We start from the raw sequence: 19,040 nt of genomic DNA on the forward strand, positions 1-19,040 counted from the left end.
TTGGAAATATTAGTATTGTCTAAGGCATTTACTCTGCTATATCTAAGTGACAGTTTAATAGCTTACTAAAGCAATACTGGGCCTCATGTACTAATGTGCTTGGTGTCCAACATTTTGCCCGTTTTGCATCTGAACAATGCTACACTTGGGGCTGTCTATCACATTCTCTAGCTCATCAATCCTCCATGTGACATTGTTTGGAAAATGAATTATTAAGTCACCAAGGAGGAATGTGCTGAAACCCAGGCTTGCTCCCGCAACTCGTTTGTTGCTTTCCCTTCCTTAATTGTAATATACTCCCCAGTCAAATTCAGCCATTCCGGTGAGATTCCCTAGAGGAAAGCCCTGGTAATGCCAGCTACTGGTTTGGCACAGCATGTGCTGTCAGGAAGAGAGGTTTTCTTCTTTTAAAATCCCCGTCTCCTCCCCCTGGAGCAATCTTCTTGCCCAGTACATCAAGATTTGGAAAAATGCCTCCTAGTTAGTAAAGTGCTAATTTCAGACCTAGTATGACATGAGAACTTGGAGCCTCAACCTCTGAATGGGGCATAATGCACACAGCAGTCTCCCTGGATAGAAAGCATGGTTTCTGTGCATTTCTGTTACAATTAAACAGCGCTACAAATATAAAATTTTTTGCCTATGTGGCTACAGATTTGATAAAGATTCCTTTCTTTAGCTTGTGAACAAAAGAGGTTTCCCTGTACTTCAGCTGTCATTCTGATCAGGGAAACACATTTTGTAAAGGAGTAGCTGGAAGTGAGTACAAATGTGCAGATAACATTTTCCAGAGCATTATATAAAAGCCCTATTATTTAAAACCAGTGCATTGCCTTTGATTACATGCTTCAATCATAATATGATGCAGGCTTACATTTATTCAAAATTTCCCTTGACGACCCTGTCATGCTAGAGAAATGGCTGATAGCTCTTTCCTTTCATCTTTATTTCATATCAAGTGGAAAAATAAAAGGGAGACAAATTATGTTTGGTCACCACCAATGCTATCTTGTTTCTACTTCATGTTGTTTTGTCTATTAAAACCTTATCATTGAAGTTCTTTTTTTAATATAGTTTTATTTATTTTACTAATTCTTTATTTTTGTAATGTATTTTCACTATTCAAATAGAATCATAGACCTATTGCTGAATGGGACCACAGATTCCCTCTAGTCTAAATGCCTGGTTTTTCCAGATGAGGAAACAAGACTGAGGACATTAAGTGACTTGTTTAAGATTAAATAAGTACTGAGGCAACTAGGTGGCACAGTGGATAGAGCTCTGGCCTTGAAGAGGGGAGGACCTGAGTTCAAATCTGGCCTCAGACACTTGACACTTACTAGCTGTGTGACCCTGGGCAAGTAACTTAACCCCAATTGCCTCACCAAAAAGAAAAAAAGATTAATTAAGTACTTACCAAGTGTCAGATATAGGATTTGTTCCTCAGTTCTCTGATTCTAGGACCAGTTCTTTCTGCTATGTCATGAATATAAAAGATTTATATTGACTATTTAAAATAATAGACATTGAATACACAGAAATTTGTTATTTGTTCATTTCTATGGTGAAGCACAACTGATGGTTTTAGAGAATTGCTTGGGGCATTCACTGAAAGGACAAGTGACTTTACGCCAAGTTGACCGGTATGTGTCAGAGGGAGAACTTGAACCTAGATCATCTTGACTCTCAGGCCAGCTCCCTGGCCATCCTGCCAGGCTGGCTTTCAACCCAAATACAAATACCTATCAAAATAATGAAATGCCAGCAGTTTTCATATCTGCAGTCTAGATGTAGGTATTTTGTTTTATTTTTTTCATGGTGATGTAATGGGGAAAAAAAGCATGGGCTTTAGAGTTGGGAAATCTGGATTCATATTTCAGTTCTGAACATGAACAAGTCACAGGGCACAAGTCTCAACTTCTGCTTCATCTCTAAAATAGGGCTGATAATGCTGTTCAACAAACTTCTCAGAGCTGTGGTAAAGAAAGGTCTGATACCTTAAAGCACTGCACACATGTGAACAGTTATTATTTTTCCTCAGTTTGATGTCATGGGAAGATCCTGTGTTTTGGCCTCAGAGGATTGGAATCCTAGTTTTGCCACCTAATCATCTTCATGACCTTAGGCAAGTCATAACTGCTGGGGGATTTTAGCCACAAAACAAGATGGTGGGACTAAATGACGTGAATGATCCCTTGATCCTTGATTCAAGGTTCCATGATTCGTTCAGTAAAGGTCCAACTACCATCAAGGCAGACATTGTTAAATAGATAGTCTCCATAAATTTGTATATCAGAAAAATATACCATTTAATAGTAAATGTGGAGGGAAGAGGGTGATTATCACCCTTTATGAACTTCGTGAGACTGGCTTTAAGACAATAGAAATATAAGCTACTTTCCCACTTCATAGCATTTACAAGAGATTATATTCCAGCAGCATAGTTTTTGAAAACCCAGAGCTATGTCCCTATCACTATGAAGCACTGGTGTACAGTTTTGTGGGGAAAAAAAAGATTATAATATCATAATATAATGGCATAAGGCAAGAAAAGTGGGACTTCACTTCATCAAATGCCCCCAAGGTGCAACACCTTATATGAGCTATAGGTGGGATCCAGAAATAGTGTGGGATAGCCAAAACCCATGTGGTATAGGGGTCTCACACTTCTTTAATAATTAGTAAGATTTGGATTAAAGTAACTCTGAGGTTGTACCTCACACCCATCAAAGACAGATGGGTGACATAGTGGATGGAGCCTGGACCTGGAGTCCGGAAAGCCTGAGTTCAAATTCAGCCTCAGACACTTATCAGCTGTGTGACCATGGGCAAGTCATTTATCAGCTATTTGCCTCAGTTTCCTCAACAGTCAAATGGGAATAATAATAATACCTAACTTCCAGGCTTGTCATGAGAATCAAATGAGAAAATATTTGGAAAGCACTTTACAAACATTAAAGCCCTATAACAATATAACTCCTACCTATCATCATCATCATCATCATCATCATCATCATCAAATTGACATAGTTGACTAAAAAGAAAAATGACAACTGTTGAAAGGGCTGTAGGAAAACAAGCACATCAATAAGCACTGTTGGTTGAGCTATGAATTGGTCCAGGCATTCTGGAGAGCAATGTGAGATACCCCAAAATTTATGAAACTGCATACCTTTTGACCCCGTGATACCACTACCAGGGCTATATCCCAAAGAGATCAAAATAAGAGAAAAATATCAATATGTACAAAAAATTTGTAGCCTTTTTTGTGCTAGCAAAGAACTAGAAACTGAGGGGGTGTCCATCAACTGAGGAATAGCTCAACAAGTTATAGTATATAATTGTAATAGAATACTGTCGTGCTATAAGAAATGATGAAGGGGATGGTTTTATAGAAACCTGAGATGATTTGTATGAACTGATGTAAAGTAAACTAGGGGAGCAATTTATACAATGACAACATTGTAAAAACAAACCACAATTCCAGAAGACTCATGATAAAGCATGCTACCTGCCTCCTAAGAGAGAGGTACTGGGCTCAAGTTCAAGGCAAAGAAATAAATTTTTTGACATAGCCAATGCAAGAATTTGTTTTGCTTGAATATACATATTTATTAAAGAGAGTTTTGTTTTCTTCTTTTCAATGGAGAGAAAAGCACAGAAGGAAAATAAAATAGATATTTGTTCATTAAAAAAATTTAAGAGGAAAGCATAATATACTTCCATATTGTAATCATAAAGTTAGTTGCTGACTTTAAGAAGAACTTCTATCTTGTTAAGTAAAGAGAAGTGGTTTTGCAATCTCATAAATATGTTTTAACTTGTATTGTATACCAGGGAGACAAACTAACAAATACCCAAATAGGCTATCATTTGACCAAGGCAGAGGGTTTGATCAAACCAAAAGATAAAAATTTTGCCTTGAATATAAACATAAATAGAAGCAAAGTTATCACATATGCTCATATTTTCCTTGTGTTTTTCCTTGGGGTACCCCCAAAAGATTCAACTTGAGTTTATACCCCTAAGCACAGACAGCTATTAACAAATTAATTGGGTCATAATTATTTGTTAACTAAAGGCAATTATTTGTTTAAACCCATTTTATCAACATTATGAGTACCTGAGTTCACAAGAATGGGAAGTAAACATTGCTTATATTTTCTAACACAGGAGTATAGTCTTCATAATTGGCTTAGTTTTCAGAAAAAAGAATAATTTTACATTAATAATAATAATTAGCATTTATATAAAACCTACTATGGGCAAGTCACTGTATCACATTCTTGATAAATATCTCATTTGATCCTCCCAACAACTCCGGAAGGTAGTTACTATTTTTAGCTCCACTTCACAGTTAAGGAAACTGAAGCAAACAGGTTGAGACACTTGCTCACACAAGCTAGTAAGTGTTTGAGGCTGGATTTAAGCTAAGGTCTTCTTGCCAGCAGGCACTCTATCTTCTGTGCCACCTGGCTGCCTAAAGTGATGTTCTTACTGTTGTTCAGTAGTTTCAGTATGTGCAACTCTTTGTGACCCCATTTAGGGTTTTCTTGGCAGAGATGCTGGCCTGGTTTGCCATTTCTGTCTCCAACTCATTTTACAGATGGGGATACTGATGCAAATGGGATTAAGCGACTTGCCCGGGCTCACAGAGTTAGTAAGTATCTGAGGCCGTATTTGAGCTCAGGAAGATGAGTCTTTCTGACTCTAGGCCTGGCATTCTATCCACTGTGCCACCTAGATGCCCTAAGTTTATGACTTTTTTTTCACAACAGAACTACAAACAAGATCCCATTGAATGAATTGGTTAATAGAGGGAGTGTGACACAGTAAATAAAGATATGGCCTTGAAGTGAGGGGAATCTGGATTCAAGTCCCATCTTTAACACATAATAACCATATGACCCTGGGGAAGTTACTTCATTTCTTGGTATTCTAGATAGCTTGCTAAAACTACAAATTTCAGAGAAGGTGCTAACCTGCAATGGTAGAGGAAATGCCTTACAGGATGTTCTTCTACCAATGTAATCATAGATCTAGCCCCCCTTACTATTTAATCATATCATTCAAACTGAGTAAGAGTCTAATGTTTCATTATTTAATGGAATATCGTGTAGTCGAATGATCTGCTTCCTCTGAACCTGAAGAGATTGATTCATGGATAGGCCATCAGAGCAATTTTCGATGACTGCCCAAGCAGGTTATTCGTTTGTTTTGTGTGAGCATTTTTATCTCAAAAGTCAAAGATTAACCCTTCCCCCACTATCTGAGGTGTTGTGAAACATGAGGGACCTGTTTTGTGTACTGATGTCCCTTCTTTTTGTTTCATGCCTTCCTTCCTCTGACTTTCCCATTTGCACTCTGGGGAAAGAAGAGAGACAGGAGGGGCCAAGGGGATCAGAGACCACATGGAATGGTACTGACATCATCATGATCATTGCCCAGAAGCTATGGTACCATGAGAACAGGGTGACTTCGGGGGAAAGTTAGCCCAGCTAGGAGAGCAAAGTCAATGACCAGGTGCCCTGAGGAGAAAAGACATCTGGAGCTGCTGAGATTGTCACTCACGATGAATCCCATTCATCTCCAACAACTCCGAGTAGTTGTTTTTCCTCATTTAATCTCTATATTCCTAAGACAAGACATAAAAGTCCCTCACTGTATTCTCTGCTTGCCTTTATTAATACAAAAGTCTGAAAGTTGGACTTCACACACTTCCATTAATTTCTTTCTATATACTATAAGTACATATGATAGAGATCCCAGCTCATCTCAACCCAAAAATCTGAGAGGGAAACGGTAGAAGGGCTAGAAAATGATCGAAGGTAAATAACTCCATAGAGGATTCTGGTCTGGTTTCCTTTTTGTTTTTATTCTATGAACAATAAACTATGTTATCAGAGTAGGCTAAGCCTCTGAGTCACAAATGTATTGAGAATTGACCTGATAAAGTGCTAGGTATAGACAGCTGATTTAATATTTTAGTTTTTTGAGGAAAATCTCATTCCATCCCCTAGATCAGGAATTCTTAACCTAAAGTCCATGAATTTGTTTGGTGTGTATGTGTGTATACAAATATGTGTGTATACGAATATGCATGTGTGTATATGTATAGATGTGTATAGATTTATATATATATATGTCTGTATATGTGTATATATTAATATATGTATTGTATGGATGTGTGTGTATGTATGCATGCCCTAGATTAAATGGGGACTAGACCAAACACGAGTTTGGACTCATGGGCTCACCTCAAAGGGGGTGAAACCTAAAGATTAACATGCTTAGTGCTCTCTGGTGGTTTGAGGAAATACTGCAGATGCTTTGGAAAAGACTATCCCTCAAAAACGTCTCCTAGAATGACTGACAAGTTCTGATTTGGTAGCTCAAGTAAGGAGCCTCCTGGTGGCCAATTCATAAAACTCAGCTAATTTTTATATAATTACCACACAATTGACACAGCTCCTATGGGCATAAAGAGGGCAACACTCAAGCCACACTAACAAAGGACCCCATTTGCTCTATCACACATTGCAGGGCTCATATAATAGCATCATCAGAAATTGCTCTGCCAGATAATTTCTTTCTCTCTCTCTCTCTCTCTCTCTCTCTCTCTCTCTCTCTCTCTCTCTCCCCCTCTCTCCCCCTGCCTCCCTCCCTTCTCCCTCTCATCAGGGCAGAGGCAAACAATTCAAGCAGAGACAATGGGCTAGAGTTATGAAAAATATAAGTCAATAATTAAACATTGTATAGCATTAAAAACTCTACGTACTCTAATTTCTAACTCTTACAGACATTGCCAGAAGTATAGTTTTTGCTTAAGCTATACAGTAACCGATATAAATTAAAGTGCCATAAGTTGGTAGTGTTACTACTCATTCTCTAAAAGCAATTAATGTTACTACCCATAATCACCCTTTCACTGAATCCAGAGAATTTCCATTTTTTTGCTAAAATAATTATTATCTGCTGCACAGAATCCCTAGCTAGTTTTGTTCAAAGCTCAGTTTAAATGTCTCCTGCTAACTGAGGCTTTTCTTCATTCCTCCCCAGACACTATTACCTTTCCACCCAAAGAATTACTTTGTGATTGCTTCACATATATTTTGAATACACTTAAATGTACATACTGTCTCCCTGATAGAATATAAGTTCCTTAAGGTCAATCATTTTTCCCTTTGTATTCCCAGGGCTTAGCCCAGTGTCTCACACACAGTAAGTAGTTCATTAGTTGATCATTCTAAAAGCTGCAACTAAAGCCTGGTCTCTAAATACTAATATAGCTGAGATTGAGGCAGTTATCTGGCTAAAAACTAATACTGATTATAAGCTCAATTTTCTGAGTATTTCTAAAGTATATTTTACCTGAATTAGCTATATTATTACCTCAAATGTAGAATTCCATATAGATTTTTTAAAAAGGGAACTTTCTGTACAAAAGATATATAGAAAGGATGTTCATAATATTTTTAGTGTTCTCCACTGGAGCTGAAAGTTATTCTTTAATTCAAAGATGAAGAGCTGCAGTACTAATGAAGAGTTTTTAACCACCCAGAGGACATTACTTTAGAAACAATCTATTATTTAGATGAGATTTAATTAAGAGTTTTGTCATATAATTAATGTTTACCACCATCATGTTTTGTTTTGTTTTTTTTTGTAAAAGATTGAATTTGACATAGAAACAGGAGTCATGATACTTTTCAGGAACAAAAGTATCACACTCAAGAAACACAGACATTCATGGCAAGAATTATATCTTTTCATTTTTATTGTAATTTGACTTTTATTACTTGCCCTTAACTCTTCTGCTTGAATGTTATAGATATAAGTTTGTGAATTTATCGTAGATAAGTGGTCAGCTGAAGTTTGAGAGAACCCACTAAGCTTATAAGAAATGAAAAGAGTCAGAATGTACTTACAAATAGATTGTTGCATAGGGGTGGGGAGTGGAGAGGAAGGAAAAAAGAAGGTTGGAGGCAGGGGTAGGTTAGAGCCAGCTCAAAGAGGCTCTCACAAGCAGATTGTTAAGTTTTTAATCTGAGCATTTTTGGAAATCAGCAAACACTACAAATTATGGCTTGATTTGTTGTTATTTTAATTGCCTAGAATTAAGAAAGTAATGGAGAAAAATGTCAATAATTCAGATTAAACTCAAAAGTGAATGGTGGATACATTTTTGGGGGGAACCACCAAATTTTTAAATATTTATGAGCACACCCCTGGGTAGAGGAGTCTTCAGGGTCACCCTGGACCCCCGGATATTGAGTAGCCCAATGTATAAGAAGGGTTGAATCACCAACCATAATTATTTCACACCACCATTCAAGGAAGAAAGAACAGGCTCCACTTTGCTCTACCAGTCAATGGGACAATCAATGTTCAATCCTCTGTATTCACAGGATGATACAGAAAGACAAGCAGGCAACTAAATCGTAAGAATTATTTTACTGTCTGGTTGCAGGACAGAGTTATGAGAAAAATTTGATAGCTTCTCCCTGAACTCTGGGTCAGTGTCTACCATGAAGCTGCCTAGAGAAATTTGAGGACCTTAGTCTAGGAACTAGCATTTATACAGCTAAATAGGAACCACAATCAAAAGTATCCCTATAGAATACAAATTAAAATCACAAGCTTAGTGATCACCAGCTAGATCACTACTAGATAGCACAATGGATAAAGGGCTGGTCCTGGAGTCAGGAAGTCCTGTGACTTCAGATATTTACTAGCTGTGTGACACTGGGCAAGTAACTTAAACATGTTTGCCTCACTTTCCTCTTTTGTAAAATGAAGATAATAGTAGCACCTCCCTCTCAGCATTGTTGTGAGGATCTAATGAGATAGTATTTGTAAGATGCCTAGCACTGTGCCTGACACATAGTAAACATGATAAAAATGTTAGCTATAATTATCATCATCACTACCACCATCATCATCACTACCACCATCATCAATCTTATAAGACAACCTTGAGCCATCAGGAAATAGAGAGAAAATATCAATAATGCAAATTCAACTTAAAAGTGTATCCTGGGTACATGTTTTGGGGGTTTGTTTTTTGTTTTGCTTTGTTTTGTTTTTCAGTTTCTGGAGAAGAATCATTAAACTTTACCAGCACACCACTGTAAACTAGGTAGAAGGACAATTTAAGAAGATGGAAAAGATTATTTTTATGTAGCCTATGAAGTCAAGGGCTTTAGAAAACTATTTATTGAAATCAAAACAGTACAGTCAGCTGAGGTTATATAATTTGGGCAAGTCGTTAGCAAAGCCATTCTCTAAAGCCCTATTACCATAGCAGGTAGGAAAAAAAATGCTCTTGTGATTATTTAAATTTTAATGAGCACCAGAAATATAGTCACAGACTCTGGGGTTGTACATTTACTAGACAATGTGACAAAATAATATGAGGGTCAGTGCTTTATTGCTGAGCCAAGCAACAGCAGCAGCACATAGTCCTTGAAGAAAAAGCATTGGCTTAAAATTTGAGAACCTTTAGGTCTGCTTCTGACTTCATCCTTAATTTGCCATATGACTTCATCTGGGCATAGAGAAAAGAGCATTGCTTTTAGTGCTCAAATCCTAGCCCTGCCCACTGGTGCCTACGTGGCCCTCAATATCTCTAAGTCTCAGTTTTCTCATCTGTAAAATGAGGGAGTATTGTTCTAGATGAAAAAATATATAAATTTATATATATATATATTTATAAAATTATATCTACAAATATCTATATCTATAAATCTATAAATAAGTCTATAAATTTATGAATATATGACCTTCCCTGTGCTCCAGATTTTTTGTACATACTGGGGATTTTATTGTTTGCTCCTTCAAAAAAGAAATTAGATGGAGAGGATCCTTAAGACTCCTAGGAAAAGAGGATTCTACTACATACCACTACAAATGAGTCACTTTATATGTCATGGCCTCACAGTCCCCCTCTATAAAATAAAGAGGTTTTACTTAGATGCAATGATCCTATAGTCTTATGAGGGTAGAATAAGAAAAGGCTAGAATTGGATGTGTTTCATACTTCAAGGAAATAATAGCTGTGGTACATGAATTACAAAGAATGACTCTATTTTTCATAATACCCCTGTATCTTATGTGAGCAGAAGAGCGTGATTGAAAAAATAATGTTGACTGCCAAATGACTTCTGCAATTTTACATTAAAAAGGTAGAAGTATGTGAAATCCAATTTCTATTGTTGCTATCTTTACAGATTGAATGGTGGCACAGTGTCTAAAGCACCAGGCCAGAGTTAAGAAGACTCATCTTTCTGAGTTAAAGTCTGGTCTCAGACACATACTAGTTTTATGAGCCTAGAAATGTCACTTAACCCTATTCGCCTCAGTTTCCTCCTCTGTAAAATGGGCTAGAGAAGGAAACTGCAAAGTACTTCAATATCTTTGCCACGGAAACTCCAAATGGGGTCACAAAAAGTCAGACACAACAGAAAACAAGTGAACAACAGATTCAATGCTAGAGCCAATGGATATGCACAATGGATAGAGTATTGGGCCTGGAGGCAGAAATATCTGAGTTCAAATACAGCCTCAAACAATAACTAACTGTGTGAACCTGGAAAAGTCATTTAATTCTGTCTGCCTCAATTTCCTCAACTATAAAATGGAGGTAATTATAAAGCCTAACTCTTAGGATGGTTGTGAAGATCAAAAGAGATAATATTTGTAAAGTGCTTAGCATAGTGCCTGTTATATAGTAATTACCTAATAAATGTTTGTTTTTTTCTTTCTTTAAATTGAACATTTCAATAAAAACTCTAGATCACAGAGATCCAAACACTGATGGTTCCACCCTTTAAAAAAAACATTCTAGGATAAAAGGACTTACCTAGTCACTATTTCTTACCATTTAACTCAAAAGGAATAACATAATACTCATCTATGTTTTCTATTTCATGCCTGAAAGTGCTAGCAATGAGCAAAATTCGCACTGTGTATTTTTTCCAGATGAACTAAAGCTAGACAACTAAATCAGTAATGCCATCTAACATGGTCATATTAGCTCAGTGATGCAGAAAAGTCCATCTGTAACATCATAAATATGACTAAACTAGCGGAGCAGGCTAAAAGCCTCGTATAGCAGTTAATTCAAGGAAATCTTACGAATGCCTTTTAAAAGGGGTATAATGTAATTGATGACAAGTGAATAATAGCAGGCATCTGACCGTGGGTATGTAGTAATAAGTTTGCTGAAATGATCTACAAACTGTTTTAGAACTCAGTTTCATATGCATTTAAAAAAACAACTTATCGAATGATTTTGCTGCAGTTCACTGTTTTAACTGTGGGCAATTGACTCAAGTATATGTAATTTGTTAGGAGAAATATGTAACAGCACTTTCCTAACTAGCTGCCATGACATGCTACTATTTAATCTTGTTTGTACAGATTGGAAATGGGCACCTCCAGCTATTGTCTACATCCTGTTTATCTGTGGCTTAATGGTGAATACACTTGGTTGGGTGGGGGTGGGGTCCTTTGGCATCTTTATTTTTTAATAAAATAAGTACATTCTACTTCAACTAATCCCAGAACTTAGCTGTTAGATCACAAATAAAAAGGTTAGTGATAAAAGTGTAGCATTTGATTAGAAAAATAAAATAGCCCTTATTTAATAGTTATTATTCCAAATTGTTTATTGTGAAAGAACCTCACTGAAATGCACTGTTTCAAAATACTCCAAGGCTGTATCTTCAATCAGAGCAGGAGTAATCCCCCCTCTCAGGGGAAAAGAAAGAAAGAAAAGTAATAATGGAAGGAACAAATCGTTTTAGAATGGGTATATCATATGTGATATAGATGTAACCAAACCCATTTGATCCCCAGTCCTCAGGGAACAGTGGATTTTTGTGTAACCAGGCTCCTACCCAAGTAAGGTGGGAGAAGGTCATCCCCGTGCTGCATACTGGATGTGAAGGGATGTTGTTGTTCAGTCATTTTCAGTAATGTCCAACTCTTCATGACCCCATTTGGGGTTTTCTTGGCAGAGATGTTGGGAGTGGTTTGCCATTTCCTTCTCCAGTTTGTTTTATAGTTGAGGAAACTGAGGCAAACAGGGTTAAGTGACTTATCCAGGGTCACACAGCTAGTAATGGTATCCAGGCCCAGCTCTTTATCCACTGTACCACCTAGCTGCCCAAGAATATGAAGGGATATGTGACTTGTAATTGGCAAAGAAAATGCTAAGCAGGATGCAACAGTGCATTATTTAACATCCAATACATAAAGGATTTACCGAGTTGGGTCCAGAGTTGGTTTTTTGTTGTTGTTGTTGTTGTTGTTGTTTTTAAAGAGACACATGATTCCAGAGACTTCTTGAGAGAGTCAACAGTCACATCAACATGTCTTTGATTTCTAGCTTACCCCCCTAGAAACTGCTAGAATGGACCTCCTTAGGCAAGATTGCTCTCTCTCTCGGTTTGAATTGAGATATTTTCTTGCCCCTAGCCAAAGCATTCATTCCCTCCGTATAATTTCGGGCATATTCTAATCAGTAGGACTTCTCTGATTTGTAATTGGTGTTTTGACTTGGATAAACTGGTTTACTTGATAGTCTCTATTTTGATGGTCTTTTGTATAAGCCAGTGTTTCATAGGAAACAGCTAAACCAATAAGTAGAAGCTAAAATCTACCTTGCCCCTTAAGAGCAACAAGGAAAGTGGTTTTATTTCTGAATTCAGACCTAAACCCCTAGAACAGAGACATATGAAGAGGGCAGATGGAGATAAGCCCATCCCAGTACCCTTTAGAAGACTAAAGTAAAGAGAATCCAGTTTCTCTGTGCTCCTTGGGCTGCCTGTCCCTTCTATACCAGCTACTATGCAGGCAGTATAAACACTGCCCTTGGCTATCCTCCTCAATGAAGAGGCAGGCCAGGTGTCAGATCCTATCTACCCAGGCCTCACACAAGCTACATCTATACATTTGGACAACCTATGTGGACATACATTTCATATATTAGTAAATGTGTTAATTTCTAATTTTAGGACATTTTGCCCCTAATATTTCACATTCTTGGAAGGTAATTTTCCCAAAGTAAAGGTATCAGAATGATGAAAAGGTCTGTTTTTTCTTTCTAATGTAAATTGAGTACATACTAAGTTTCATATGCTCCCAGCAAATTTAATTTCAACATATGCTTACAGAGAATCCATTGACTATATAACAACATAGGATTAGGTTCTGTAGAGCATTTGAAAAATAAAAAAATAAAAATAGAAAATATAGCTTCTCCCTCAAGTAATAATAATAATAATAATAATAATAATAATAATAATAATAGAGTTGGGGAAATCATGCATAAATGAAATAACCAGAGGACTAAGGATGTAGCACAGTAATGTAACACAAGTAGTATATATTTAATAATTATATAATTTAAGTGTTAGTTACTAGAGCAGCTGAGTCTTAACCAGGTCTTAAAGAAAGGAATATGAGTTGCTATAAAGGAGACAATAGTTCTATCCAGAGAAAGAATAGTGTGATAAAACACATGCATAGAAGTGAGACCAAGCAGGTCTGACTGGAGTAACAAGGCCATTCTTGAGTGTGACAATAGGCAAAGTCAAATCAATATAGTAAACTCAAGAAAGAAGGATCCTGAAAATTGAAAAGTTTTGATTTTATCCAAGTTGATCAAAATAATTAAAATGGAGTTTAGTGAATATTTTCTGGCAATTATCTTCTAAGTTAGATGGAAAAAGAGAAAGGCTGGAAGTGTATTTATCAAATAGGAGGCTTTTGTAACCATTCAGACTTGAGGGACCAGAACGTTGGCTAGGAAAGTGGAAAACTTAATATCATAAATTTAGACATTGAAGAATCATAAGAAATTGTCTAGTCCAAGGGTTCTTCACCTTTTTTGTGTCATGGCTCCCTTGGTAGTCTGGGGAAGCCTATGGACCCTTCTCAGAAAAATGTTTGCAAAGACATTAAAAAATGCATAGGATTACAAAAGAAACCAATTATATTGAAATCTAGATTAAAATAATTTTGAAAACAAGCTCATGGCCCCAGTTTTAGAATTCCTGTGTTTGAAAGTTACTTGAAATCTGTGAGAGTTTAAATGATAAATAATTTATCCATGGACATTGTAGCTAGTATATCTCAAAAGTGGAATTTAAACCAGGTCTTCCTGCTTAAGCCCAGTACTCCATGTCCACTACCCCATGGTACACCTCATATTGGCCCTGTTGTAATTAACGAAATGCAAATTCATTTAAAAGTGTTCATTTATAATGCCTTTTGTCATCAGTTTCCTCAATCAACAGATACTAATAAGTTACTATTGATGCCCATCTCCCAGAGTTATTGGAAATCCAGCATTGGATCCTGAGGTCTTGACCTTGGTGGGGGGCAGTGTCAAAAATATTTGGAGTTGATGTCCCCACCTGGCTTTAAAGAGAAAGTCACTAAAATAAAGCTTAAGCATGTCTATGTTTTCCCCCAAAATGAATGATAAGCTCTTCAACTTCTATACAAGCACTCAGTATGTAAAATATGGTTATTGAAGGTTCACAGGACCAAAGAAACATAGAGTTAGAAAAGACCATCGATTCCATCTAGTCCAATCCTCTAATTTTACAAATCAGTAAAGGAATAACTTTTATTTCACCCACTACAGAAAATACACGACTGTAATGACATAGATGTTCACAAACAAATGCATGAAACATAGAACCCTCAAATAGCCCATTAAACTCATTAGCCTTTCTGAAAGATACAGACACTTTGGGGTACTGCTAAAAAGATGTTCCCCGTTTATCTCAGACTTGGATCATCTGAGCAACTCAAATAGCTAGTTTCATAAGATCAAGTCTTCTTGACCCACCTATGGCATGGCTTCAGTCCTCCAACTGAAGAGTGATTCTTTTGTGGTATTCATCTTTTTATCCAAAAAGCACTCTAGTGAAGAAATATTTTCCCTTTAAGAATTTGGAACCTAACTCTCAAACTCAGGAACTCTCACTCAGGAAGTGAAAAATCACCCATGAGGTAACCCCTCGGACTGGAAGCATCTATTCTCAGTATCACTAATCTCTTACCTGTGCTCAGATCCAGGCCCAGAAACTGTCCTATCAAGATTAATGTGGGAAAGCATAGGACACTTTTCATGTGCTTCTCTTGCACATTGCCCTTTTTGCCCTTTTTTGGTGGAGAGAGGGGGGTGAGTAGGAGAAATCCCACCTACCACCTTGCTGTGCTCCAATCTTGAAGTCTAATAGAGAGAAAGTTCAGGAGATAAAAAAAAGGGTAAAATTGTATAGATCACAGAGGGGTTAGCTCCTCAAACTATAGTCTATCCTCCCTCTTAGAGGCAGCCCCAGTTACTAGGGACCAATCAGAAGAGTTCTCAGTTTCTTCTTAGGTAAAGGACAAAAGTGCATGTCTAACTCCATGGGAAACACTCCTTCCCAAAAAGGTCTGCAATCTATAATCTCATCAGATCTATTGAAACATTCATCAAATTGATCAGGGATTCTCCTGATCACACCCTAACATACTATCAATGGGGATGTGGTAGGAGCAATATCCTAACTCCTGCCCTCATGAAAGTTAAGATAGTTATTTATTTTTTTCTTTAAAAGTTATTGAGACCGTCCTTAAGATTTGACTGGCTCAGGAGTCTGAAGGCTCAGGCTATTGATATCAATTTCTGGTCACCTGAATACAAAACAGCCACAGGGAGCTCCAAGTGCTCCCTCTGGCTGGTAGATTACAACTCAAGCATGGGTCCCAGTAATGTTGGCTTGGGGCAGCAGAATAAGATGTAGACCATGGCTTGCTAGCTAGGAGACAATGAGCACAAATGCAGATCCCAATAACAGTAAACATCAATGGGCAATAGGCAGAGATGTGAACCTCAGTTGCAATAGACAGCAAAGTGGCTCCCAGCACCATGGTAGCCCACTGGAGAAAATTGAGCACTGGAATGCACAGGGAAATAAGGCAACCCTCCTGTAACCCATTATTTATTCTAATCCCAAGCTAATTGGCTCTACCACATTGCTGCCAATACAACATTCAGTGATCATCATATAAGTCCCATCCACAGAAGGCCTAGAGGACCAAGGAGTGACGTTGTTGGGATTGGCTTGCTTTGGGTGGCTCAGGAAACAAAAAGCTCAGGCTTTTGACATTGCTTCCTGGTCACCTGGTCACCAAGCCATGAGGAAGTCTGGGCATTCTCTGTGATGTTTGGCTTGTGGAACACAATGGGAAATTTAGTCAAAGGAGCTCCCCTTAGGGGTCTTCAGTGCCCATCCTTGTTGAATATCCTTCTGGTATGGTTATGTAAACTTTTTGTTAACTCTTGGATGATTTATGAGTGTCTCATCATTCCAGTATTGAACCTAAACTACCAGGGACTATCCTGAGTCAAGCTCCAACCCTAACAATAAAAAAAAATTAAAAACAGACCATCAAACTCAGAAAGTTTAGAAAAGGTTAGGAAAGCTATAGTATTTAGAGGCACCAAAGTTATCAGGAAATATTGGCTTGGGTGTTTTCCCTAGTCTGTGTCAGCTGCTTTCATGTCCTCTATTTATATTATTTATTATTTTATAGTAATATATATGATTAATATATTAATATTATAGTATTTATATTATATACTCTGAGGTATATTTTTATGATCTTTTCAAAGATAAGATAAAGATACTAAGTACAATGTCCTCTCCACAGGTGGAGAAATATGCCACACTACTTCCTTAATTAAATAATAAAATCCAAAACCTTTGCAGAGCTCCAAAAGTAGTGACGGGGAGGGTGGCCTAACGCATTAGATGAACCCTTCCCGCATCCAACCAAATCTCCCAGTAGTCCCCAAGGTTCCCACTTGGGACCATCAGGTACATCAGGTTCATCTCCTTATCATTTCTCCATTATCCTAGTTCATTCCTCTAAGTGTCCCTTTATTTGGACCTCTTACAATACTCTCTTCTCCCCTTTGTCTCCTATCTCCACATGTAGTAAAGATGGCCCCTATAGAAATAAAATTGATGTGTGTATTCAATTAAATAATACAGCATATTTTAATATAGTATATATAATAGTTTACTTTCTTGTGACTAGGCAAATCTTATATTTAAAAAGCACTCTTTTATCTCCTACATGGAATAATTATACTTCTTGTCATTCTTATAGAATACTTCAGCAGTGTTCCTTGTTCTAGGTATGGATGACTCAGGTATTAATTAATTTTGTTCAGTTGTTTTTCAGTCATGTCTGACTCTTTGCGATTCCACTTGGGTTTTTCTTGGCAAAGATCCTGAAATGGTTTGCCGTTGCCTTCTCTAGCTCATTTTATAGATGAGGAAAATGAGGCAAACATGGTTAAGTGACTTGCCCAAGGTCCCAGAGCTCATAAGTATTTGAGAACAAATTTGAACTCAGGAAGATGAGTCTTTTTGACTCCAGACCAGCACTCAACCCACTGAACCACCTAACAATCCATTAATTTATAACTCATCTTGTTGGTATGGACATATGTGAACAATTCTCAGTTGTTTTTTGCTAAAACATACACACACACACACACACACACAGAAAAAATGTTTAAAGAAATGTTATAAACAAACTTACATTGCATTTTTTTTCTTCTCTGCTATGTTCTTTTCTTTTTGCATCTACCTGTAGGCAAACTTTTTGGGTTCAAGTGGCCTGGTCTGAGGCTCCTGACCTACCGAAAGCAATCCTTACCACAAGAAGACCCTGATGTGGTGGTGATTGACTCATCTAAGCACAGTGATGACTCAGTGGCCATGAAGCACTTTAAATCCCCTACAAAAGAAAGCTGCAGTCCCTCCGAAGCAGACGACACAAAAGCACTGATACAACCCAGCAAATGTTCTCCCTTGGTTAATATCTCGGGGCCGCTTGATCATTCCTCTCCCAAACAGCAATGGGACAGAATCTACCCTGACATGCTGCAGTCAAGCTCCCAACTGACCCATTCCAGATCAAAGGAAAGTATTTGTAGTATACGGAGGGCATCTTCAGTACATGATATAGAAGGATTCAGTGTCCATCCCAAGAATGTATTTAGGGACCGACATGCGAGTGAAGGTATGTTTGAAAAAAAAATTAAGTATATTTTGATACATCCCAAAAGATCATTTCCTTGTTGTGGTTGATTTTAAGTTGAATCCTTAGGCTAGGAGGGAAAACTTTGACAAAAGGTAGAGAGTTTTGAAAGTGTTAAGATTGACTTTCATAACTATAATTGCTTCCTACTGTGACTCCAAATGGATGACCTGACTTTTCTGTGTTTTCATTTCTGCGACACTACAACAAGCATCCTCTACCTGCCCCATATGGTGTTAATTAATTTATGTTGATTACAAGACACTCTTAAGTGATAAACACTATGATGTACAATATAATTCATTTTTATTACACTTAGCAAATCATTGTATGTCCTGGGCGGAAGGAAAGAGGTTAGAGAATGAATAGAGGCATTCTATTAAAAAGCTATTTCTAAAAGAAATAGTAATTACAAAGAAGTCCAGTGAACTAATGAAATAGCTGAAAATAATCCTATTTTTATTCTTTATTCCTCCTGTTTCCATGAATAAAAGTCACCCTCTATGCCTAGAATGTATTCCCTATTATTTAAGTCCATCTCTTCTGTCAAGGTTCATGTTAGGTGCCCCCTCTGCATGAAGCCTTCTCTGATAACTAAACTGCACACCCCTGGGTGAAAGTGACAGATGTTCTTTATTTTAAACTCTCCTTTTGCCCTTTCCTCTGTCTATGGTATAGATTTCCCATATTAGATTATAATCTCCCTAATGATAGCAATTGAGTTATTTTTTCATCTTCATATTTCTAGCATCTAACACAGAACCTTGCACATAATAAGCAATTAATACATTTTAATCAAATTAGAAAAGTCTAGGTTTGTAATAACATAATGACCTAAATATGTCAATCCTATCAATTCTTCTGCCATAAAATTTATACTGCATTTCATAGTAGGATAAAATGCAATCATTTTCAAAATGAAT

At 37.2% G+C, this 19,040-nt stretch overlaps 1 protein-coding gene across 1 annotated transcript in view; it reads left to right on the plus strand.

The window, feature by feature from the left end:
* Positions 1-19,040, plus strand: part of KCNH7 (potassium voltage-gated channel subfamily H member 7) — a 602,696-nt gene that overhangs the window by 401,295 nt on the left and 182,361 nt on the right. Inside the window, exon 4 of the mRNA XM_027866015.1 lies at positions 17,671-18,099. Within this exon, the coding sequence (XP_027721816.1) occupies positions 17,671-18,099 (429 nt within the window). The remainder of the gene's footprint in view (positions 1-17,670; positions 18,100-19,040) is intronic.

Source organism: Vombatus ursinus, unplaced genomic scaffold (genome assembly GCF_900497805.2).
Source record: "Vombatus ursinus unplaced genomic scaffold, bare-nosed wombat genome assembly UNPS02014779.1, whole genome shotgun sequence".
Lineage (NCBI taxonomy): Eukaryota > Metazoa > Chordata > Mammalia > Diprotodontia > Vombatidae > Vombatus > Vombatus ursinus.